Source organism: Lutra lutra, chromosome 2, assembly GCF_902655055.1.
Source record: "Lutra lutra chromosome 2, mLutLut1.2, whole genome shotgun sequence".
In the NCBI taxonomy this organism is placed as follows: Eukaryota; Metazoa; Chordata; class Mammalia; order Carnivora; family Mustelidae; genus Lutra; species Lutra lutra.
In genome coordinates, this window is record NC_062279.1 from 191,819,617 (window position 1) to 191,844,985 (window position 25,369).

Consider the following 25,369-nt stretch of genomic DNA (forward strand, 5'->3'; position numbering starts at 1 on the left):
GTTTTCCCACTCAGTATGTTGCCCTTTCATTTCTTGATAGTTTTCTTTGTTTTGCAGGTTTTCAGTATGATGTAGTCCTACTTGTTTATTTTTGCTTTTGGTGTCAGATCTGAAGTAATCATCATGAAGATTGATGCCAAGGAGGTTACCACCTTTGGTTTCTTCTAGGATTTTTATGGTTACAGTTTTTGCATTCAAGTCTTTATTTAAATAATTCTGAGTTAAATTCCGCATTTACTATAAGATAGTGGTCCAGTTTCATTCATTTGCATCTTGACATCTGTGTTCCAATACCACTTATTAAAGAGACTGTCCCTTTTCCATTGTATATTTTGGGCTTCTTTGTCACAAATTAATGGGCCATATATGCATGGGCTGTCTATTCTGTTCCTTTAATATATGTGTTCCTTTTATGCCAATACTATACTATTTTGAGTATTATAGCTTTGAAATATAGGTTGCTATCAGGGAGAGTGATGACTTCGGCCTTTGTCCTCTTTCTCAAGATTGCTTTGGCTAAGGGCGCCTGGGTGGCTCATTGGATTAAGCCTCTGCCTTCGGCTCAGTTCATGATCTCAGGGTCCTGGGATCGAGCCCCGCATCAGGTTCTCTGCTCAGCAGGGAGCCTGCTTGTCTGCTTCTCTGCCTACCTGTGATCTCTCTCTGTCAAATAAATAAATAAAATATTAAAAAAAAAAAAAGATTGCTTTGGCTATTTGAAACCTTTTATGGTGCCGTACAAGTTTTAGAATTGTGTGTTCTAGCTCTGTGAAAAATCCCATAGGGATGTTTATGGAAATTGCATTGAATATGTCGATTGCTTTGGGTAATATGGACATTTTAACAAAATTAATTCTCCTGATCCATGAGCACAGATATCTTCACATTTATTTGTGTCTTCTCTAATTACTTTCATCACTCTCTTGCAGTTTTCAGTTTATAGGCCTTTTGCCTCCTTGGTTAAATTTATTCCTAGGTGTTTTGTTTTGTGTTGTTTTTTTCATGGAATTGTAAATAGGACTGCTTTCCTAATTTCTCTTTCTGATAGTTCATTACTAGTGTACAATAATGCAAAATATTTTTGTATATCAGTTTTGTTTTCTGCAACTTTACTGAAGACATTTGTTCTAACATTTTTTTGATGGAATGTTTAGGGTTTTCTATATAGTGTGTGATACCATTTGCAAATAGTGACAGTTTTACTTATTCCTTTCTAATTTGGATGGCATCTATATATCTGTCTATCTGACATCTGTCTCTATTTTTCTTGCTTAATTGCTCTGGCTAGGGCTTCCAATACTATGCTGAATAAAAGTAGTGAGAATGGACATCTTTGTGTTGTTCTCATCTTAGGAGAAAAGCTTTCAGCTTTTTACCATTGAGTATGATGTTAACTGTGGGCTTGCCATGTACAGCCTTTATTATGTTGGTATACATTCCCAGTAAACTCACTTTATTGAGATTTTTTTTATCATAAATGGATGCTGATTTTTGTCAAATGCTTTTTCTATATCTAATGAGATGAAAATATGATCATCATTTTATTAGTGTGGTGTATCATGTTGATTGATATGCATATGTTGAGCCATCTTGTTTTATCCCTGTTTTACCCCCAGGATAAACTCCACTTGACCATGGCATATGATCCTTTTAATGTATTGTTGACTTCGGTTCCCTAATATTTCATTGAGAATTTTTGCATCTGTGTTCATCAGAGATAATGTCCTGCAATTTTCCTTTCTTGTGATGTCTAGTTTTGGTATCAGGGTAATGTTGGCCTCATAAAATGAGTTTACATGTATTCCCTCCTTGACTAATTTTTGAAAGAGTTTGAAAAGTGTTGGTATCAATCTTCTTTGTGTGGTATGATTCTTCAGTGAAAACTGCTTGTGGTCTTTCATTTGTAGGGAGTTAAAATTATCAATTCTGTCTCTTGAGTAGAAATTGGCCTTTTCTAATTTCTATTTTTTCATGATTCAGTCTTGGAAGGTTGTATATTTCTAGAAATTTATTCACTTCTCCTTAGGTTGTCAGATTTGTTTGCATATAATTGTCCCTAGGGTCTTTTATGATCCTTTGTATTTCTGTGGTATGTTATAATATCTCCACTTTCATTTCTGATTTTATTTATTCAAGCCTTCTTTTCTTTGTGGTGAGTCTAGGTAAAGGATTGTCAAATTTGTTTGTCTTTTCAGAGAACCAGCTCTTGGTTTCATTGGTCTTTTATACTTTCTTTTTAGCCTCTATTTATTTCGGCTCTGATCTTTGTTATTTTCTTCCTTCTGTTAACTTTGGGCCTCATTTGGTCTTTTTTCTAGTTCCTTGAGGTATACAGAATTCTTAATTCTAAATCATAATGAATGAAACACATTGATTTAATTACTGAATAGTTTATAATGGTGAATATTGATATTTTTATATAATTATAAAATGAAAATGTGCCTAACACACCTCTAGTATTATCCTGGCTGTGGTTATGAACACTTATTTATTCCAGACACATAGGTCTCAAATTATAGAATTGTCGATGACCTAATTAATATGTAATGATAAGCTCAATGATGTGATTAATCATATTAAAGAATTTTGTGCATTTTTTCATTTTGACTAAAATGACATAGTAGTAACAAGGTTTTATTTGTGCAATGAATACAATAAAGAATATAACAAGACGGAGGCAAGAGAAAGGCATGGTGACTCTCTATAATAGTGTCACGTCTTGATGAATGATGCTAGGATATAAACCTTGGTTTTCTCAGCCTCTGTAGGTCTAATGAGGAGCTTGAGGAAGATGGAACTTGGAACTTCATTTTTATTTTTTAAAAGATTTTATTTATTTATTTGACACAGAGAGAGAGAGAGACAGCGAGAGCAGCAACACAAGCGGGGGGAGCAGGAGAGGGAAAGCAGACTTCCCACTGAGCAGGTAGCCTAATGTGGGGCTTGATCCCAGGACTCTGGGATCATGACCTGAGCTGAAGGCAGACGCTTATCGACTGAACCACCCAGGCACCTGGGTACTTGGAACTTTAGATGACTTTAAAAGATCCAACTTTAAAAAACCAATAAGACTCACCAAAAATGTACATGTTCTTCATATGGACAAAACTGATATAGTTTGTTAGGATTAAAAAAAATAAAAAGTCATGACAAGATAATGAAAGGCCATTAAATAAAATTAATTCATGGAAAACTTTGTTAGCAATGATTGGGACTTTTTACATTAATTAGGTACTCTTATTAATACCATGGGCAAGTGTGAGATACATTGTATTTATCCGGTTTTTATTTGAATGCCACATATTGAAATACACATTTTTATTAAAGATTAAAAACTAAATGTAGAGGAAAGAGAAAGAAGGACACTTATCAGAAGATCACTATTTTAGTGACTAAATAGCTTATGCTTTCACAAAGAAAGGTAATGGTCTTTCCTTGTTTCAAACATTTTTAGAGTATAAGAACTATAGGAGTTACACTCTGTGTTTAAAATCTGTCATCCTCATGCATAGCATTAAAAAAATTTCTATGCTAAGACAAGGCTGTGTTTTCTTCTTGAATGCAGCTGTTCTGGCATATTTCAGGGATCACGTTATTTAAATCGCTAAAAAATCAATGTCTGAAATGCAAAGTGAAAATAATCTGAAGGTCGCTTTGAACTATGTCTTGTTCATAGTTAGGATAGAATCATAGACATGCTAGAAAAAACAAAACCAGAAAGCAGATATGCGCTGATTCTAAAGCAGGTTACAGAAAGACTTTTGATTATTCTAATTCACATAATTTTTAATTCTTAAAAAAATTGTACAAAATACAATTATCCAATGAAGAAATGTTTTTGACCTAAGGATGTTTCAACATTTTTCATGATAGGTAGTTATCTTCTTTGGCTCTTTATCTCCTATCACTGTAATATAATTGATGAAAATATTTAAATAAAATGTTAGTTAAAAGTGATCCTATATCATACGTATAATATTCTTCCAGCTTTGCTGTTTTTGATGGATTTTCCAGCACAGTCAATCTGTGTTCCCTACTTTATTTCTAGCTAAAACCAAGTGTTAAATAATGACACTATATATCTTTTTTGTACAATTTGCCAATGTTTGTTACTTTAGAACCTAGGTGCTCCTGAATTGTCCTTGTGAAATCACCATTCTGCAGAGAAAGGACTGAACAAAGAAATGATTCATGTACTGAAACTTCAATGTGATTTTAAATCGCATAACTCAAAGATATTTTTACCAAAGAGGAAAAAAAAATGCCTTTTTGTGGGGGTCAAAACAGTGGTATCTTTAAATAAATAGAAGTCATTCAGTCATTTTAGATGTCTTAATTAAGAGAATAAAGTTTTGTGAAAAAAAGTGTCTTACAGGCTTTTATCTGAAACAGTCTTTATTAAAATGATTTTGGACAGTCACTTTTATGCATCTCTTTTTCAAGTTTTCATTCCTTCTGCATTTCAGTGTAAAGTCTTTATTTAGAGTGGGTTGCTATGTGGCCTAAATTTATTTAAATATAACTTGGGGATAATTATATAACATATCTTATTACCTAATGAGAAATTTTTTAAAAAGTCATCCTATAAAATACTATCTTGCTTAAGTCAGTGAGATGATTTCATTGAAGTTGTAGGTTTTGAACACTTTGAAAGTACAGAAAGTCAGAGGATGCAGCATTAAGAAGTCTAGGTAGGTATTCTAAGTATGCCAGTTTTTGTGGTTAGCTCTTTATTTGCTTTCACATTTCTTCAGTTTCTTCTGTATTGTTCTTCAGTTTAACCAAGGCTTTTTGTTTTTTACCAAATTTTTTTACATATACCAATTTTTATTTGAGTATAGAATGAAAATTCGCCTAACACACCTCTAGTATTTTACTGGCTATGGTAATGAGCAGTCATTTATTTTAGACACCTAGGGTCTCAAGTTATAAAATTGTCAGTGATCTAAGTAATACATAATGATAAACTCAATGATGTGATTTAATCAAGTTAAAGAATTTCATGCTTTTTTCATTTTTACTAAAATGACCTAGTAATAACCAGATTTTATTTGCACAGTAAATATAAAAAAGAATAACAATAATTGTCTTAGTTAAGTCACTGTATTTGATGAGTTTTATTATCTTGCTACATTAGAAAATATTTGTTTAGATATTTTTAAGAGTTAGTGTAATTTTCTAAATGATAAGTGCTGGACATTATTTAATTTGAGGTGCCATTTATTTTCACCATTATTAAATACAGCAGATAAACAGATGGTTCACTGAGATAGAACAGTTGACTAGTGACAGCTTTTAATGTATTCATAGGCATTCTCTTTTGCTAGTTTATTAAAATCACCATAATTTTGAGTTGCAATATGTATAGGATAAAAATATGAATAAATGGTATAATAAGAAGTATATGCTATTTTGTATAATTATATATATGTTTATATAACATCTATTTCATATATACAACTGAGCAAATATGTATATTAATAAATACATATTCTGTTATTAAATTCTTTAATTATGGGAATCTAAGTAAGACCTCTTTCTCTTTTTCTTTCTCTTTTTTTCTTTCCACAGCATCTTTTACTTACTTTCCCCACACCTAATTTGATGTTTTTTAGTTTTTCCTTACTCCATTCCATGTCAAATTCTACAGTGATAGAACAAACAGAATATGAATGGAAAAAGGGATAGTTTCATTCTGATTTCTTTTTACACCCTGGTTGCTATTTTGCCAACCAGTTAAAGCTCTGGAAGTTGAGGAGGGGTATTCTTGATGGGAAAATAGGCTTTTTTTTTTTTGAAAATAGGCTTTTTTATCCTGAAAGCTAGAATGCCAATATCTCCCATCTCATAATTGTTTTATATTATTAGGATAAAATGCTTAGAATGAAATAATACATGTAAAATGATGTCAGTGGATTAACACCTACTAAGAACCCCCAAAGAATAGCTGTTACGATTATTTCTACTAAATTATATGCATTATACTATAAATATTCTATTTACTTTAGATTTTTTTTTTCCTCTTCCCCACAAAGAATGCATTTTGGGATTCAAGTAGCAATCTTAAAGTTAACTTTCATAAAAGGGCCCATTTCACAAGCTGGTAGCTACCTATAAATGCTAATTATCAAAGCATTACTATAAAAATGTATTGATGCAGTCATATTTTTAATGTGTCTTGGGGTCATGCTGAATCTTACTGATTTTAAAACAATAAATATATGTTTAAATAAACTTCCAGTCAGGCTAAAGTTACAGCGAAATATTGCATCATATACTACAACCTTAGAAACTCTCCCTTGACAATAATGGTCCCTGACTCCCTTTGAGTATTTTAGGCACTGATACTCCTTTTAATGGGTCATTAAGGAAAACGTTTAATTTGAGACCTATCCAGGTGTACCCTACTGAGATGAGATAATTTCAAAACATGTGTATTTTTTCTCCTGCTTGGTTGCTACTGATATACTAACTACAAGGAATGAAATACGGAAAAGCTTTTTGGAATACTTTATGGATCACAAAAGACAATACATTCCTTTCATAATCTCAAGAAAATTATTTATTTATTTATTTATTTATTTATTTTTCAAGAAAATTATTTAAAACATATATATCTTTTTTATTTAAGAAGGTTCTAAAAGAATTCTTTTTAGACCTTATCTGATACACATTTTTTTAAAAAAAGATTTTATTCATTTACCTGACAGAGATCACAAGTAAGCAGAGAGGCAGGCAGAGAGGGAGAGAGGAGGAAGCAGGCTCCCCGCTAAGCAGAGAGCCTGATGCGGGGCTCAGTCCCAGGACCCCGAGATCATGACCTGAGCCGAAGGCAGGGGGTTTAACCCACTGAGCCACGCGGGTGCCCCTGCGTTGATATTTCTATTCATATCAACATTTTTTAGAAGTTTCCAGTATTGTATTTTTTCCTTCAATATTGTTTAAACTGCTTTTGAAAAGGAGACTTATGGAAATTTTTTAAAATTTTGTTTTAAAGATTTTATTTATTTCTTTGACAGAGAGAAAGATCACAAGTAGGCAGAACAAGAGGCAGAGAGACAGAGGGGGGGAAGCAGGCTCCCTGCTGAGCAGAGAGCCCGATGTGGGGCTCGATCCCAGGACCCTGAGATCATGACCTGAGCCGAAGGCAGAAGTTTAACCCACTGAGCCACCCAGGCACCCCGAGACATATAGAAATTTTTAACAATGTGAATATCGGGTTCACAGTCAAAATGTTTGTATGAAGGAGATGAATGGAAATGACCAGTTGTGATAACTAAGCCACAGTGAAACTCTGACACAGTCATCTAGCTCATAATGAGATTTAACTCCCCCCTACATTCCTCTCGGTTTTGGAAAATCTTCAAAGTGTAAGTAGATGTGTATTTTTCCTTATCTGTCTGAATGAATTGGAACACAATGAATTTGACATTACTACCTCATTTCTTATAGCTTCTGTATTCTAGACTTTATTTTTAAAGTCAGTTTCTTTGTAAAGGGCATTGTTTTTAGAGAGATGGTGTTAAGAAATGAGATGTTTTCTAGTTCAGGCCCCTGAATTCATTAATGTGACTTGATATGATTCAGGTCATCAGATGTGATGTTTAAAGTTCATTGTTCTGGGAACCTGAGTGGCTCAGTCTTAAGTATCTGCCTTCGGCTCAGGTCATGATCCCAGGGTCCTGGGATGCAGCCCCGCATCCGGCTCCCTGCTTGGTTGGAAGCCTGCTTCTCCCTCTCCCACTCCCCTGCTTGTGTTCCCTCTTTTGCTGTGTCTCTTTCTGTCAAATGAATAAAATAATAATAATAATAATAATAATAAAATAATAAATAATAAAGTTCATTATTCTCAGCTATGGATATAACTTTTTAACCAATCTCAACTGTAGTGCTATTTGCACTGATGATATGTTTTAGATTGTTATAGGAGAAAATGTGATTTTGTTAGTTTAAATCAAACCCTGGAACTTTAATTATAACACAGATTTACACTAGATCGAGTATATTATCATGGTTTTCAATCTTGTACTCAGGTGATTTCAGTTATAAAATTGCCAAAAAGAAAATAACATAAGACAATACTAATTTAGCCCAATCATAAATCCTCTGTAGATAATAAATATCCAACAAATATTGGAAACATTTTAGATTAACTTGATTGTTCGTTTGTTGATTTGATTTTTTATTTTTAAGATTTTTTATTTATCCGAGGGGGGGTTGGGTCAAAGTGAGACAGAAAGGGAATCCCAAGCCGACTCCCCACTGAGCATGAAGCCCAATGTGGGGCTAGATCCCAGGACGCTGAGATCATGACCTGAGCCAAAATCAAGAGTCAAGCTTAACCAACAGCCCAGGTGCCCCTGTTTATTTGATTCTGGACATTAAAATAAGTATGACAAAGTCACAAACAATTCTAACAAAGTCACAAACAATTTGAAGATACATCTGGTGTTTTGGTGGTGGTGGTATTCCCCCCCACCCCCGCAGTAACACTCAGTTCCCTTTTTGGGAAAAATTTAATTAAATGAATTTAATAGTCATGCTGACTGGAATGAGATTGATAGTTTTTGAAATCTTCAACATTTTATTTGGGAGATATCTTTTTATTTATTTTTCCCTGATTATTTTCAGCTTTCTGTATAATTTAAGAAGGACTTGCTTGGCACCTAAGAACCTCCTGGATCATCATTTCTGGGTTAGTCACCTAATATAGTCTGTGGTCTCAACCCCTCACTCATCCAAAAAAAAGCATGAATGAAATGGTCATTGGTATCTATTCAAATGTACCAAAGACATACATGATGCTAGGTAGGAATTATTTAACAGTGAAGATAATGAAGGGTTTCTGTCATGATTCTCTCAATCTGAAGTTTGGATGTATCCTAGCTCTCCATCTCATGAATGAGATGAATAAAATGAATGAGGTGAATGAAATTAAACACTAATCTTGCATAACTAAAAGCACCTTACATTTACATACAGGGTTGTGTTAGCACAGGAATTTATAGCAAAAATACCATAGTCTAACAAAGGACAGAAGTTTATTTCTCACAGTTCTGGAGAATGGAAGCCCAAGATCAGGGTGCCAGCATGGTGATAGCTCACTTTCTGGGTTATTGACAGCTGGGTTCTCTCTGTAACCTTATATCATGGAGGGGCCTGGAAACCTCTCTGGGGTTTCTTTTATAAAGGTACTAATCCCATTCCTAAGGTTTCCATTCTTGTGACCTAATTTTTTACCAGAGTCTCCCCCTGCAAATACTATCACTTTGGGCATTAGGATTGAACATGTGAACTCTGGGGGGACACCAACACGGGGCTCCTAGTAGGTCTGCTGTGGAATCCGTGATGAGTAGACATGATGAGACATGGCAGGATCACATGAATGAACCACAAGCCACAGGTTTAGACTGTTCAGATGTAAATCTGGGCTTGTTCATTTTTAGCTATAGGACCTCAGCTAGCTCTTGGTCCCTGAGTTTCCTCATTGGTTAAGTAGGTATGATAATAGGTCCCTTCTTTAGAGTTCTATAGGAATAACAATAATGTTTATATTTAAAATCAGTGAAATGAGTTAATATGTGGAGAGCTCTTAGGACAGTGCCTAATATATAAGGGCACAGTATGTGTTTATTGTTATGAGCAGGACTGTTTTGCCTGCTGCACTGTAGGTTTTGGAATAGATTCCCATGCTCCTATTAGAAATGGAATTATTTACCTTGAAGTAGATATTTTTTATATTCTGAATGTTTTAAGTATAGTTTTTGTGCCCTTCCTGGTTTCAGCTTCTCTTGGAAACATAAAAATCAATCCTTGATTCTAATCATAAATGACATATTATAAAGGAATTGTTGATTTTTTGAATATTCTTTTACATAATAGTCATGTTCATTCAGACTTATTTTTTTTTCATTCAGACATATTTTAACAGCTAATATTGATAATAAAAAGTTGAGATTTTTAGGAGTATAGATGACTTTTTAACAACATGGGCTTGAACTACCCTGGGTCCACTTAAGCATGGATTTTTTTCTCCAATAAATATGGTGTAATACTGTAAATATATTTTCTCTTCCTTATGATTTTCTTCATATTTTCTTTTTTCTAGCTTTATTGTAAGAATATACAGTGTATGATACATATAGCAAGCAAAAATATGTTAACTGTTTATGTTATTGGTAAGGATACTAGTAGTGAAGTTTTGAGGGATCCACAGTTATATCTGGATTTCTGATTGCACACAATCATTGCCCCCAACCCCTGCTTTGTGCAAGAGTCAACTGTAATTTTATTCTTGAAAAGTGAAGTAAAGGATCTATTTTACAAATCAGATATATGGAAAGAGTATAAGATCTACTTTTTAATTTGATCTAACTTAAAGCAGTTGTTTTCCAAACTAGTTGCTTTAATGTCATTATTTTTGCTTACCTTATTTTCAAACTTATTTTATTTCCAATTGCACACATTAGTGGAAACAAATATTCTCTTATTCGGAGCCTGTTGGAAACAGACTTCAATCAAATTCTTTGTAGGATCTCGGGGAAGAGGTTAACTCAAGGACACTTCTCACTTCTCAAGAAAATGGTTCTGTGTAAAACAATCTGTTTCATGGTTAAATGATATGCTGCCCTAAAGCCAAAAATAGCCATGTTCATTAAATCCAAATTTGTTCCTAAACATTAATAGACATTTATTAGATTATAACATTATCTGAAAGACAATTACATGGGACTTTTACTCTAGAGAACTTTCTTATTAAAATCACCTTCCTAGATTACTTGTTTTCTAACATAGCATCAATCTCTGTTTGAAATATAATTATAAGGAGATAGGTGTTTTACTTAAGCAGTGAGAAAAGTCATTTGCTAGTCTTTGAGTTTTGAGATTTAGCATTTCCTTGCTTGAAAAGTGTAGTAAAAGCAAGTAACATTTAAAAAAAAAATAATTGAATATAAGCAAGTCTTTCTGTGCTCTGACCTCTTCGAAACTTGTGGAGGAGATGGGGAAGAAATGAGGGAGGAATGGCTTGACTAAAAGTAGTAGGAAAATGCAGTTTTATTTCTAAACTACAATTCCTGCTTCCAGTTGTATTAACTTTTTTCCTGTATCTTCTCTGCCCCTTCTCTGTTTTTTCCTTCTATTTCCCATCCTGATTTATTTTTCCTCCCTGCCTCGAAAAACACGTAACTGTGGTATTTCTACAACTTGAAAAATTGTTGTCTTAACTTTCTTCAAATAATCTATGTTTTAAATCACAATTCTTGACTTGTAGGTCACTGCAAACTCCCACCATATAACTCTGGCAAATATTGTCATTGACACCATTAACCTAAGGTATTTTTTCTTTCCCCTCCATTTTCTTCTATATACCCCTACCCATTTAATGTAAAAGCAGTGTTTCTAGTGTACCTTCTCATCCTACCACTTTCCTGCTTAAGCACTTACAAACTTGTATCAAATGTTCTGTACTACTCACCTCCAAATATAATCTCATTTACCATTTATAACCCTGCTTTTGCATTTAAAACCTTTTATTAAATGAAAAGAAAGATTTTTTTCCACTTATTGAATGTTGACTCTTGCCAAGAATCTTTATAGATTATATATACATATATACGTACATATGTATATAAAATAAAATTTCCTTTATTTAAGCCTTGTAACCACCTGGTGGAATATGGATTAATTTCAGATGTGAACATTAGGGTATAGAAGTTTGAAGTAATCTGCCTGTGGCCATACAGCTCATAGTTTGAAGAGGGAAGACTTAGCACTTTTTCTCACTCCAAAGTTGATGTTGTACCTTCTATTCTTTTTGCGTCTTATGGCTCTGACTTAGGTAGTATTTAATACTTGAAGACAGGAGCTTACATTTTTTTTTTATACAGTAGTAAAGGATTAAGAAAAATACAGCCACGTCCAGTTCTAAGTCAAGCCATATACATACAGAGTGTGTGTGAAGTTTCTTCCAGGTTGCATTTGACTTCAATGGTATAAAATATACATCTATAAAGATAAATAATACAGTTATAGTTTGTTATTTGGTAGTAATGCATTGCCAAATGTATGAGAATACCATTGTATCTAAAAGCGTAGTGATTCTCTGGAATCAGCATTTGATCTCAAATAGCATGATAGCCACTAAGCAGTCCTAGGCAAGTTTGAAAAGTGGAGACTGCATTATCTTTGTGTGGTATCATCTTAGGTACTATCTAAATATTAGTTCATTAATTTAATGATTCATGTAATATCTCCATTTCAGTTAATACCTCTATTAACTCAACCTCTTTATTTCAAACCAGAGATCATTTACACAAATTAAATTCAGAACAAAATGTTCGAGTGTTTAGGAGCAATATAGAGGATTATAAAAATTTTGGGAACATATTCACTATAAATATTTACTGATTCTGGGGGCACCTGGGTGGCTCAGTGGGTTAAAGCCTCTGCCTTCAGCTCAGGTCATGTTCCCAGGGTCCTGGGATCGAGTCCCGCATCGGGCTCTCTGCTCAGCTGGGAGCTTGCTTTCCCCTCTCTTTCTGCCTGCCTCTCTGCCTACTTGTGATCTCTGTCTGTCAAATAAAAAAATAAAATCTTAAAAATTAAAAAAAAATTTACTGATTCTTTTTTTTAAAGATTGTATTTATTTGAGAGAGAATGAGCAAGCATAAATAAGCAGAGGGAGAGGAAGAAACAAACTCACTTCTGAGCAGGAAGCCTGATGTGGGGCTTGATCCCAGGACCCTGGGATCATGGCCTGAACTGAAGGCAGATGATCAACCAACTGAACCACCTGGGCGCCCCCAAATATTTACTCATTCTTAAAAGACAGTGCGTGCAGTGAATTTTATGTATTAACTTGATTTTTGCCTTTAAGTATTAAAAAATCATATTTAACTTTTTTCATACCAACTCTTAACCCAGAACGTTTATCCTTCAGTCACTACTTAGTGAAATCTTACTCATTTTACTCATTTCTTCACATTCTAGCACAATTGCCATTTTCTTCTTAGAGGTCTTCCGGATCTTCCAAGCTTGATTATTTCCTCTATTTTTTTAAACTCTCTTCTTTATGATATTTAGATTTATATTTTATTATTTCTATTTCCTGTGTTATCTCTTCTCCTTCTCTGTCCTTCCTCTGCATTGTTCTCTTCCTGTTCTTCTGCTCCTTTCTACAATGCAAAAATCATGCCATATATATAACATATGTGTAACATATATATAACATAGATGTATGTTATATATATGGCATATCTTCTACGACCAAAAATAGTTTATATTGTTTGCATTCACTGAAGATCTCTTGGTATACATTGCCAAAGAAATACATGTGTAGGTAGATTGAATTCAATATTTTTAAAAAAATATTGCATAATAAGATGATTATGTATCTGTCTCCTGAGTCTCCAAAGGGATCTAACACTATTTAAGAAAGTATTATTACTAAATTATTCAGCTCCTTATTGCTACTCTATAGTTAAATACTTTTGTAAAAAAATTTTGATGCAAATAATTTAGTACCTCACACACAATTGTAGATATGTAGTTGAATATTCACCTTGTTCCAGCTTTTTTTTAATCAGAAACTCAATTTTTATGTGATTCTAAAAGTGAATTCATGTATAGGAATTTTATATTCTTCATGTATTCCCTTTTTTCCTCATCTGTGAAACTATGTCTCCTCCCAATGCCTTTTTCCAATGGAAAGGAAGAGAATTTTCTCAACACTAGCATTGATCCCTATATCATTTATTGGTTGTTTTAAAATTTATTGGATACCTAGTGCTTGGCCCAGTGTTAGGCAGTCAGAGTATAAGGAAGAAGAAAGGGAAGTTTCCCAGGAAAAGATGTTTAATTGCAGTTTGAAGAATGAGTAAAGTTATAAGAAAGAGAAAGGAGGCTCAAAGATGAGAAAAGAGCACATTCAAGATTCTGCACGTGCCGTAGGGTGGCTAAAAACACAGGACCCTCTATGAAACATAGTAGGACCAGTCAAATATCAGTAGGATATGTGATTCATCCACATAGCTATCACGTTTTCTTTTTGAGTATTTCCGAGTCTTTTCTTTTGTTCTGTTTTGGCTTTAATCTATGTAAACTTTTTATTTTGTTTTTCTTTTTAAATTAAAAAAAAAAAAGACTTTATTTATTTATTTGACACAGAAAGAATGATAGCAAGAGAGGGAAAACAAGCCGGGGGAGTGGGAGAGAGAGAAGCAGAGTCTCCACTGAGCAGGGAACCCGATGTAGGACTCGATCCCAGGACCCTGTGGTCACCACCTGAGCTGAAGGCAGACACTTAATGACTGAGCCACCCAGGTGCCCCTTTAAATTTTTTTTTAAAGTTTTTTTGAAATTTGAGTGTGGGAGAGAGAGAAAGAGCAGGAGGAGGGTCAGAGGGAGAGGGAGATAAGCAGAATCCTTGCTAAGTGGAAAGCCCAACTTAGGGTTGGATCCTTGGACCCTGAGTTCATGACCTGAGCCTAAATTAAAAGTAAGACGCTTAACTGACTGAGCCACCAAAGTGCCTCAGTTTTTTTAAGTTTGTATTTAAATTCCAGTTAGTTTATAGTGTTACATTAGTTTCAGGTGTACAGTGTAGTTAACGTAACACTTCTGTATGTCACCCAGTACTCATCACAACCAGTGTGTACCTTAATCCCATATCCTATTTAACCCAACCCACTTGCTGGTTAAGTACTTTTTTATTAGTAATGTAGTAGTATAATGGCTTTTGAGTTCATAAATAAAGACAGAAAAGATCCTTAACTTTATAGCAGTGCTTTTGCTTTCCGAGTCAAAATGTTAAGAAAAAGTGTTTAATTAAAAAAAAAAAACTAATATGGGGGTGCCTGGGTGGCTCAGCAGGGAGTCTGCTTCCCCTCCTCTCTCTCTGCCTGCATCTCTGCCTCTTGTGATCTCTGTCTGTCAAATAAATAAAATCTTTAAAAGTAAGTAAGTAAATAAATAAAAATATGATCAATAGGACCAAAGCTAATAGTATACTCACATGTACCCTCTTGGTTAAAAGATAGTAGACTATCCTTTCAGCAAACACCAAGAAAACTTGAAAAGAAACACAATACGTAGAGGTTTCAGAAACTGTCAATTATACCTGACATTTTTTGCATCTACCCAGTGATGATCACACCAAATATTTCAATATATTATAGGATTGTGATGGGGGAAGCCGTCTTATAGTCTGCTCTCTCATCTTGCTGCCCTGCTTCTTTTCCTTAAGAGTTAACTGTTTCACAGAGTTTCCATCCATATCAGAAAGAGTCTTCCATGTAGAACTGCTTTTGGAAAGGCACTTTTGAGAGAAAAGGTCATCTGTCATTTCATAGGACATACACTATGAAGCATTGCTGTATATCTGCTTATGATTATGCAATACAAGTAAATAATTGAAATCTTATAATTTTAAATTTGAATAATGGGTATTAAAGCCTCTCATCTAAGCATCTATGCATGACTAAATACTTTAGGTGAAATATAATTTCCAATCTTATTAAATTAATATTTATCAAAAACACTTGGCTCTTTTTGGTTATAATGGATGGCTCTTTTTTTATTAACATATAATGTATTATTAGTTTCAGGGGTACGGGTCTGCAATTCATCAGACTCACAAAATTCACAGCACTCTCCATAGCACATACCCTCCGCAGTGTCCATCACCCAGCCACCCCATCCCTCCCACCCCGCTCCATTCCAGCAACCCTGTTTGTTTCCAGAGATTAAGAGTCTCTTATGGTTTATCTCCCTCTCTGGTTTCATCTTGTTTCATTAATTCCTCTCTTCCCCTATGATCCTCTGCCTTATTTCTTAAATTCCACCTATCAGTGAGATCATATGATAATTGTCTTTCTCTGATTGACTTATTTCGCTTAGCATTATACCCTCTAGGTCCATCCACGTCATTGCAAATGGCAAGATTTCATTTTTTTTTAAAGATTTTATTTATTTACTTGACAGAGAGAGATCACAAGTAGGCAGAGAGGCAGGCAGAGAGAGGGGGAAGCAGGCTCACCGCCGAGCAGAGAGTCCGATGCGGGGCTCGATCCCAGGACCCTGAGATCATGACCCAAGCCGGAGGCAGAGGCCTAACCCACTGAGCCACCCAGGCGTCCCAAGATTTCATTTTTTTTAAAAGATTTTATTTATTTATTTGACAGAGAATGACATAGCAGAGAGGGAACACAAGCAGCAGGAGTGGGGAAGGGAGAAGCAGGCTTCCCTCTAAACAGGAAGCCCAATGCGGGGTTGGATCCCAGGATCCTGGCATCATGACCCAAGCCAAAGGCAGACACTTAATGACTGAGCCACCCAAGTGCCCCAAGACTGCAATTTTTATGGCTGAATAATATTTCATTGTATATTTATAACATCTTCTTTATCCATTCATCTGTCGATGGGCATCTAGGCTCTTTTCATAATTTGGCTATTATGGACATTGCTGCTGTAAACTTTGGGGTGTATGTGCCCCTTCTTATCACTACATTTGTATCTTTAGGGAAAATACCTAGTAGTGCAATTGCTGGGTCATAGGTAGCTCTGGTTTCAACTTTTGAGGAACCTCCACACTGTTTTCCAGAGTGGCTGCATCAGCTTGCATTCCCACCAGCTGTGTAGGAGGATCCCCCGTTCTCTGCAACAGTGGGTGGCTCTTATTTATAAACATAGTGAGCTATGTGCATGTAAATCAGATTACGCAGATGCTCTGTGACAGATAGTTACTTGTTAAGGTAGTGACAGATGATAAAATAGCTAGATTAATCTTCTTTATATTTATATTACTTTTCATAAGTTTCCATATGTGATTTTATATCAATAAAAAGATAATTTCTGGAGAATGATCATGATAAATATTTGATTTGTTAGTGAATATAACTTCAAATAATTCAAATGTCCAAATCCATGTACTAACTGTGGAAGAATACAGATAACACTCCAGTGATATTTATAAACATTTTTATATAAGGTTGTTTTATTCTTTTTATTTTTTCCCTTGATTTAATAGCTATGATTTCCCTATATGGAATGAAGGGAGAACATTATGTTAAATAGGAAACTCCTTTATTATAATTAACAGTGGGGTTGTAGGAGCATAAACCAATTAATTATTAAATAGTCACATGGCATTTGACACATCTGGTATGTGCCAAACACATACAAAAAGAGTCCTATATGACAGAAAGAAGTGAATAGGCAAAATAAAACATAGATTAATTGAAATTTATAAAGTTCATATGGAGTAAAGTTTGTACTTAACAAAATTTGTGATAAGTGAACATATATTACTTGGGAAAATGTACAAATATTACAAAAAGTTTTTAGTATCTTGTCTAGATTATTATGAGGTGAAAGATATAATAATAAAATGCCATTTTCCTTGGAAATAGATTGAGAGTAAATTATTTTACAGAAATGTGACTAATAGTAGCTCAACTGAAACTAATAATTCCAAGATGAATAGGATTCAGATTGTAATACTAATATCTATTTGGAGTGTAGAAAGAAAGCAAATATACAATAAAAGTGAAATCTTTTAAATATGATTTAAAATGTGTATATCAAAAACTTAAACTGGAAATACAAATTATGACACTAAAATTTAAGGTGAGAGTTTCCCCAAAATAAAATCAGTGTTTTAAGTTTATTTTTTCTAAGATTTTATTTATTTATTTGAGATAGAGAGAAAAAGAGAGTGAGCACACACAAGGGGAGCAGCAGGCAGAGGGAGAGGGAGAAACAGGCTCTCCGCTGAGCCAAGAGCCCCGTATGGGGCTCAATATGGAGCTTGATGTGGGGCTTGATCCCAGGACCTGGGATCATTGACTGAGCCAAAGGCAGTTGCTTAACCAACTACAACCACCCAGGTACCCCTAAATTTAATAGAACTTTTGTTTCAGCAATAACAAAAGTTCAGATATTTTCACAGTATAATGTATTAGATGTGAGTGCAGGTTGGTCTAAATCTAACAAATAAGGGATTTTCTGTGCAGTTTATGAGAAAAGGCTTTAGTTACGTAAAATACTTGTAGAATATCTTTCCATGTTGTGTTTTTTTTTAACTTCTAGTGAATCTTCAGTCAAATCACACACTTTCATAATTATAATCTTAAATATTAATAATGTAAATTAGGATACTTTAATCAACCTCACTTTTTAAATTTGAATAATTGAAGAGCAATGAAGTTTGGTAGTTTTGTTTGAGGAAGTCTAAACCGGAGTACCTAATCAAGGACTACACTAGAATATATTCCTTGCAAGTTTAACAGGGTAACAGGCAAAACTTTCACCATATTGTGGTAATCTTTGATAAAAATTAGAAATGCCATCTTTCAAGAATGATTTTTAAAACATTAGTGTGTTGGGGCGCCTGGGTGGCTCAGTGGGTTAAGCCGCTGCCTTCGGCTCAGGTCATGATCTCAGGGTCCTGGGATCGAGTCCCGCATCGGGCTCTCTGCTCAGCGAGAAGCCTGCTTCCCTCTCTCTCTCTCTCTGCCTTCCTCTCCGTCTACTTGTGATCTCTCTCTGTCAAATAAATAAATAAAATCTTTTAAAAAAAAAAACAGTGTGTTGATTTATTATTGGAAATTAGTGTCATGAGTCATACATTTGAAACATGAGAAACACTGAAAATTCTTCTTTATGAAACCTCACATTATTTTAGTGTGCATTGTTCAGCTATAGAATTCTCAAGGAGAGTGCACATACCTGACCTGGGCTTGGATAAGTCTCGATGTTAGGCTATGCAGACCATAGGTGCAGCCACTATCTGTCACCATACAACGCTATACCATACAAGGGTACTATTACAGTACCCTTGACTATATTCCCTGTACTATACCTTTTATTCCTGTGACTTAACTCATTTCATCACTGGAGGCCTGTATCTCCCACTCCCTTTTGCCCATTGTGCCCATTACCCACCTACTTCCCTCCCTTGTGGCAATCATCAGTTTGTGTCAGGTGTAATTTTAAATCCCTTGCATTTAGCAAGGAAAATCTGACAGCTTTTCATTTTCTGTTCCTAGAGCATCTCATGTAACACATACCACATTTTGCACAGCACTGTCATTATTGGTGAATATATCTTTTAGCATTTATATTTTACTGCAAGGGGTTTTAAAAGGGCTGTTATATTTTAGAATTCTGTTCACTCTCCTCCTTGATCTCATAGTGTGAGCACAGTGCGTAGTTCATAGAGACGGTGAAAGAAATTTTATTGGAGATGGAAATGTATTTTGAAGTTGACTTGTTAAATGCTTCATGTCATTAGGAAATCTTTTTATGAGTATTTTTCTTGTTTATGTGACTTAATCAGTCTCTAATGCTTTCTCCTGGTTTTTCTTTTCTATGTGTTTTTGAACTCTGTTTCAGAAATGTCTTCAGTGGAAATCCCTTTTATGTAAAACTGATTGTTTTGGTGGTTAATAACATATAAATTAGGAAAAAAAATCCCAGAAAGTTTTCTGGTATTTTTTTAATGTTAGCATTCAAACATTAATGGTTTATCTTTCTATGTATTATGAGCAATCTTATCTTTGAAATTATCCATTAAATTTTATGTAGTTTAATTATTGCAATTTTCTTAAATGTACTCCCAAATTAACACATTATTTTGGGGCTGTGGATGAATGGTAGCCAGACGGTGATGCTGGAGTGTAAGAACATGTTACCATCTTTAAATAATAGCTTCTACTCTTTTCATTTCCTTTCCCCAGCTCTGTTTACACAATAATCAAGAAAACAAATTCCTATGCCCAACTTCAATGTGAAAATGGTTTTATGTCCTATTGTGGTATCTTAAATCATTATTATGAATAATATGCATTTTCTTCTCCTTTCATTTTTCTTACCCTTTCTATAAAGTAGCTTTCTCTCACTGTCTCATCACTGTGGAAATACATATCATATGAAATAAACTCTTCTGGATTTCACCAAAAGCGGACTTCATGATAGCAATACTCACATTTCACTATGGAAATAACTTTCTCTCTTCCTCCAAAGGATACAATGTTATAATGAGCCTGGTTTGCTTTAAACATGTCTTCTCTTTTCTCTTTGTCTCTCTCTTCCTACCTAATATATCCATGCGGTTCCATGTCCTCCACTCCTCAAAATCTAGTAACATTTTTAAGAAACACCTAAGTATTATTTTGAAAACTTGCTACATTGTCCCCTTCTTTTGCACAATTAATACCCTTGATTATCCTCTTATATTTTCTTAATTATGTCTACTATAGAAGGAGCAAAGAACATTGGTTTAGAATCAGACATTTGTTTTGAAATTCTTGCTGCATAACATTTCTGATTTTCCTCCTCAGTAAACATGAGATGATATTATCTGCTTTATAGATTTGTATGGAGAATTAAATCAGATGATTGTATAGTATATAGAACACTGCTCGGCATATGATAGGTACTCAAATTATGTTTATTCTTCTCTTTATCTTGTGACTTCATTTCCTATGTTCTGTTTTTCCCACTCCAGTGTGAGTTGTGAAAAAATTGTTCTGCATCATCTGCATTCTCAATATCTACTATGGTTAATCTTTAGCATATATTTTTTAGGTAACAAATAAATAATTCACCTATTAGCTGCCCAGAATTATTTCCAGTGGCAAAGCAGTTCTGTATATATTTATGTATGTTTATGTACATGTTTGTGTGTGTCTATGTGCATACACACATCTAATGCTTATTTTTGACACTCCTGTTCAATGGGCATAGAGGTAGGAAAAGACACGGTATCTGAATGTTGAGAGTATGGAGGCATTGTTTACTGGATGATGTATCAATCTTTTTAGTATCCTTTTTAAAATGTCCATTAATTATTACATGTATGTTAATGATATTTTAAATTAGCATTTTTTTTTCAAAAGTTATTTCTTGGAAAGAGTTACAAATTTATGGCAATTAAGAAGTTCTGAATAATTTCTTGTAAGTCAGAGTGTGCATAAGAAAAAAGTGAGATGAAACTATTTCACAAGATTCCTTTCCACATAGTTTCTCTTTTATCTCAACCACTTTTTTTCCCTCATCAAAACTTTTCCTATTTGTAAAAGTAAAATATTATGAGATTGTCTGTTATAAACTTCATTTTATTACAATGTGCCTGTGAGATTAAAACTTTTTTCAATCTGTTATATTCAGATATAGTGTTCTTGGAGCCGGTTTATACAATAGTGACTCAAAAATATTTTTAAGCTAAATTATTGAATGATCTTGCTTCTTACACATACATGTTAAAAGAATCAGTAGGGTAAAATAAAAAACTAACGAGATGTATGATACTTGTTAAGATATAATAACACTTAATGTCCTAGACACCCTTCAGGGAAGTGCACATTTTTAGGTATTTTATAGAATTCAAGATTCCAAATTTTAACTCACTTAATGTCATATAGTCATATCAAGTAATATTACTCCCTCCACTAACAGAGGGAACTGAGGCACTGAGTGCTTAAATGAGTTGCCCAAGGTCACAGTACTGTAGAGCTAGTAATTGATATTGGGAGGTCTTGCTCCAGAATCTGTCTTTTCAATTAGCATGCAATAAATAACAATGCCAGAAATTCACATAAATCTGTGTAATTTTGCCTTATAACTAAGGCACGTATTTCAGAAATTTTTGGCATTTATTTTGTCAGAATGAGGTTTATTAATGGACTCTAAAGTAAGCTATCACTATTTTGTATAACCCTTTCCAAAAATTTTTAAAATTTATACTCAAAATATGAAATTGTTTTTAATATCACCAGGAGAGAGAAAGAGACAGAGACAGAGAGGGAATGGGAAAAGGAAAGGAGAACAACCCAGTTTGTACTGATTGATCTGTTTTAAAGGTGCTGACTATAAAAGACATCCTCAAAATTTGGGTCATACTCCTTCAGTAGTTCTGCTTCTTAAGATAAATCTGTGCAGTCTTTAAGAGAAGGCAGCCATGTAAGTTTGATTCAGGAAAGTACATTTCTTTCTTTCTTTCTTTCTTTTTTTTTTAATTATTTCCATTAACATATAATGTATTATTTGCCCCAAGTATACAGGTGTGTGAATCATCAGTCTTACACACTTCACAGCACTCACCATAGCACATAGCCTCCCCAGTGTCCATAACCCCAACCCCCTTCTCCACACTCGCCCTCCCCCCAGCAACCCTCAGTTTGTTTTGTGAGATTAAGAGTCTCTTAAGGTTTGTCTCTCTCCTGATCCCATCTTGTTTCATTTTTTTCCTTCCCTACCCCCCAAACCCTCCACTCTGCCTCTCAAATTCCTCATATCAGGGAGATTGTCTATTTGTCTTTCTCTGATGGACTTATTTTCTCAGCATGATACCTTCTAGTTCCATCCACATTGTTGCAAATGTCAAATTTTCATTTCTTTTGATGACTGCATAGTATTCCAGTGTGTGTGTGTGTGTGTGTGTGTGTGTGTGTGTGTGTGTGTATCACCTCCTCTTTATCCGTTCATCTGTTGATGGACATCTAGGTTCAGGAAAGTAAGTTTCTTAAGGCTATATTTTTTAATGTCTTATATGTATTTTTAAAATTTGAGCAACATTCCTCATCTTAAATTGTAATGTCTTTGAGAATAGTTTGCATGTTTTATTCAGTTCTTGTGTTCCTAGCCCTATTTCACTAGGCACTCAATAAACCCCTTTTGAATGAATTGGCCATGTTTGAGCATAATTAATTAACATAAATCTAGGATCTTCATAAATTAACTTACAAGGATGCTTTGAAAAGTAATATAGTTAAAACATAGAATAATTTCTGAATTGAATATTGGGGGTTGGGATGAAAGTAAGAATCATACAATTTAACTTTTTGTTTGTTTTAAATTTAGAATAATGGTAATGAATTAATTTTTTATTTTTACTGTTCTAATATTCGTAAAAATTGTATTTGTGAGAAGTGTGTATACAAAGGAAGGCCCAACTCTATTTATACAGATTTACAAATTATACAAATCAATTACTAATTTATTATTATCTAAATTGATATGGCATATTTATATTAATATTTTCAGTGAGACTGAATTATTTATTTCATTCCGTTTGTGGGTTGAGAAATAAACTCTATGTGGTACATGCATAAGTATTGTCCTTTAGGTTACTTAATCATTTTTCTATATGATGCCTGTGTAAATTAATGTGAACAAGGGAGGAAGGTTATACAGATGTTCTAGTCAGCAAATAAATCGTCATCGTCAAGGAATTCAGATGAGAAAACTTGTATTTGATAACCCATTCTTTTTTCCTTGTTTGCAGGATTCAAATTTGGGATATTGGTGTTTGTTTTTGAGAAATTTTTTTGTGGGATTTTTTTTTTTTTTTTAAATCATCGGTCTTGGAATACAGAAGAGGAACCAGAAAGACACTTATTTCATTTCACGCTGGGAACACTCACTTTTGAGGCACTCTCTCGCCCCGGTACACAACCATGTGGCCATCACAGCTACTAGTCTTCATGGTGCTGACTGCACCAATCATTCAAGGTAAGACCTTTAATTAGATTTTTGTGTGAAGCTTTATGTTGTCACTATTTGCACTAGGTACTTTCTTCTAAATCTGCTCAGGGCTTTAGCAGCTTTTGCCTATGATATATTCATAGAAGTAAGTTAAATTTAAAAGGCCATAATATGTACCATCAGTTGCAGTAAATACAACCTTGAGTTTGATTTCTGAAAGTAGATTTTGAAATGTGTGCATAGCCAATTCTTTGTTATTTTTAAGAGCTTTCAATGTTGGCTACTCTTTTCCATCTTTAATACACAGAATACAAAGTAAACTGCTCATTTAAAAAAGAATTTTTTTTCATATATATACATTTTAGTGCAAGAAAAAAAAAAAGGCCAAAGTGATATGAACGTATGTTGAAAGTTAATTTTACTGAAACATGCTAATCAACTCATAAAAAACCATATACTTTGTTCATTTAGACATATCAGTATTGATAACATAAATATGATAGTTAAATGCTAGATCTTTGCAAATTTTATAAAAAATAATTAATAAATTATGTACAACTTAGTATAATATTCACTGAATCTTTCTAACAACTGGCAAAGTCTACATTTATATTTCTTACTGACAATTTAAAGTTTTCTACTAATCATCATTGGTTTTGCACTTAGATGAAAATGGTATAATATAGTTACTACCTCATACATTAATGGTAATGATGCCAAAGAAAGGGACACAGCTCTCTTTGGCACTGCTTTGGAGGTCTCAGAATATTAGGATGTAGCAAGTACCTGAGACCAGATTTTAGGCTCTTTTAGCTCACTTTTGGTTTTTTTAATTGACTACAAAAATCTACTGTAGTTTATCACTGATACAATTCCGAATTTGGCCCATACACTTATTTCAATGTGAATTACATTTTGCTGTCATTATAAAAACTGGATAAACTACCTTCTGTGTCTTTTGATGTTTTCTTCTAAAGTTTTCCTGATTTAACACATTTTTTCTAAGTATTTACAATATAAGGTACTTCTTTTTTAAAGATATTAAAGTAAAACAATTTAACCATCCAGTTTTAAATGATGTAAATTTGTAAAAAAAAAAAAATTCAGAGTGTTTCCTTAATTCATATAGTGATGGAGCACTTACTTCCATGTACTTGAGTACATAGAACATTTGGTGGCAAGAGACAATAAAAAAAATTATGTCCCTTTAAACAAGTGTTTTTCTAATAATCTGTATATCTAAAGATAATTCTAATTAGGTTTTGATGTTATAAGGATGCCTCACTCATAAGGTTGTTTTGAGGATTAAATAAATAGCATACTTTGAGAATCTAGCACAGTGCATGACAAAGAGTCAGTGTTTGAACAAGCTAATTTCCTTCATTGTACTATCTGCTTCTCCACTTGATCTTAGCCAAAAGGCTGAGAAGTGATTACTATCTGCTTCTCTAGTTTATTTTTGTTCTAATAAATAACAACCAGAAATTAGCTAATCATGAGAGCTGTTTTGTTTGTTTTTGATAATCAGAAACCCCCCTACACACATACACACACACACACACACACACACACACACACACACACACACACATCCTCTCTCTCCAAGGAATTCTGAGAAGCATTTAAAAACTCCTCATAGAACAACTAGAAATTTGGCCTGGCATAAAAAAATATTTTGGCTAGAGTAATATTTTCTGTTGTATGCGAGCTCCTTTATTTTATCTTGACTTTGAACCATATTATGCTACACAATATAGCAGCTTTCTATTTATAAACTTTATCCTTCTTACCTTGAATAGGAATTTTAAAACTTCGCACCAAAAAATTACAAGTCCATTTTGTTTGCCTTCTATAGAAGGCCTTCTCCACTGCCTTTGTGATACCA

The 25,369-nt window shown here is 33.9% G+C and overlaps 1 protein-coding gene across 14 annotated transcripts in view; it reads left to right on the top strand.

The window, feature by feature from the left end:
* The window catches only part of ADGRL3 (adhesion G protein-coupled receptor L3), an 846,536-nt gene that overhangs the window by 278,102 nt on the left and 543,065 nt on the right, over positions 1-25,369 (top strand). For all 14 annotated transcript variants that reach the window (XM_047719410.1, XM_047719413.1, XM_047719415.1 and 11 more), the window contains exon 3: positions 23,285-23,511. In XM_047719410.1, the coding sequence (XP_047575366.1) occupies positions 23,457-23,511 (55 nt within the window). In that variant the 5' untranslated portion in view covers positions 23,285-23,456. The remainder of the gene's footprint in view (positions 1-23,284; positions 23,512-25,369) is intronic.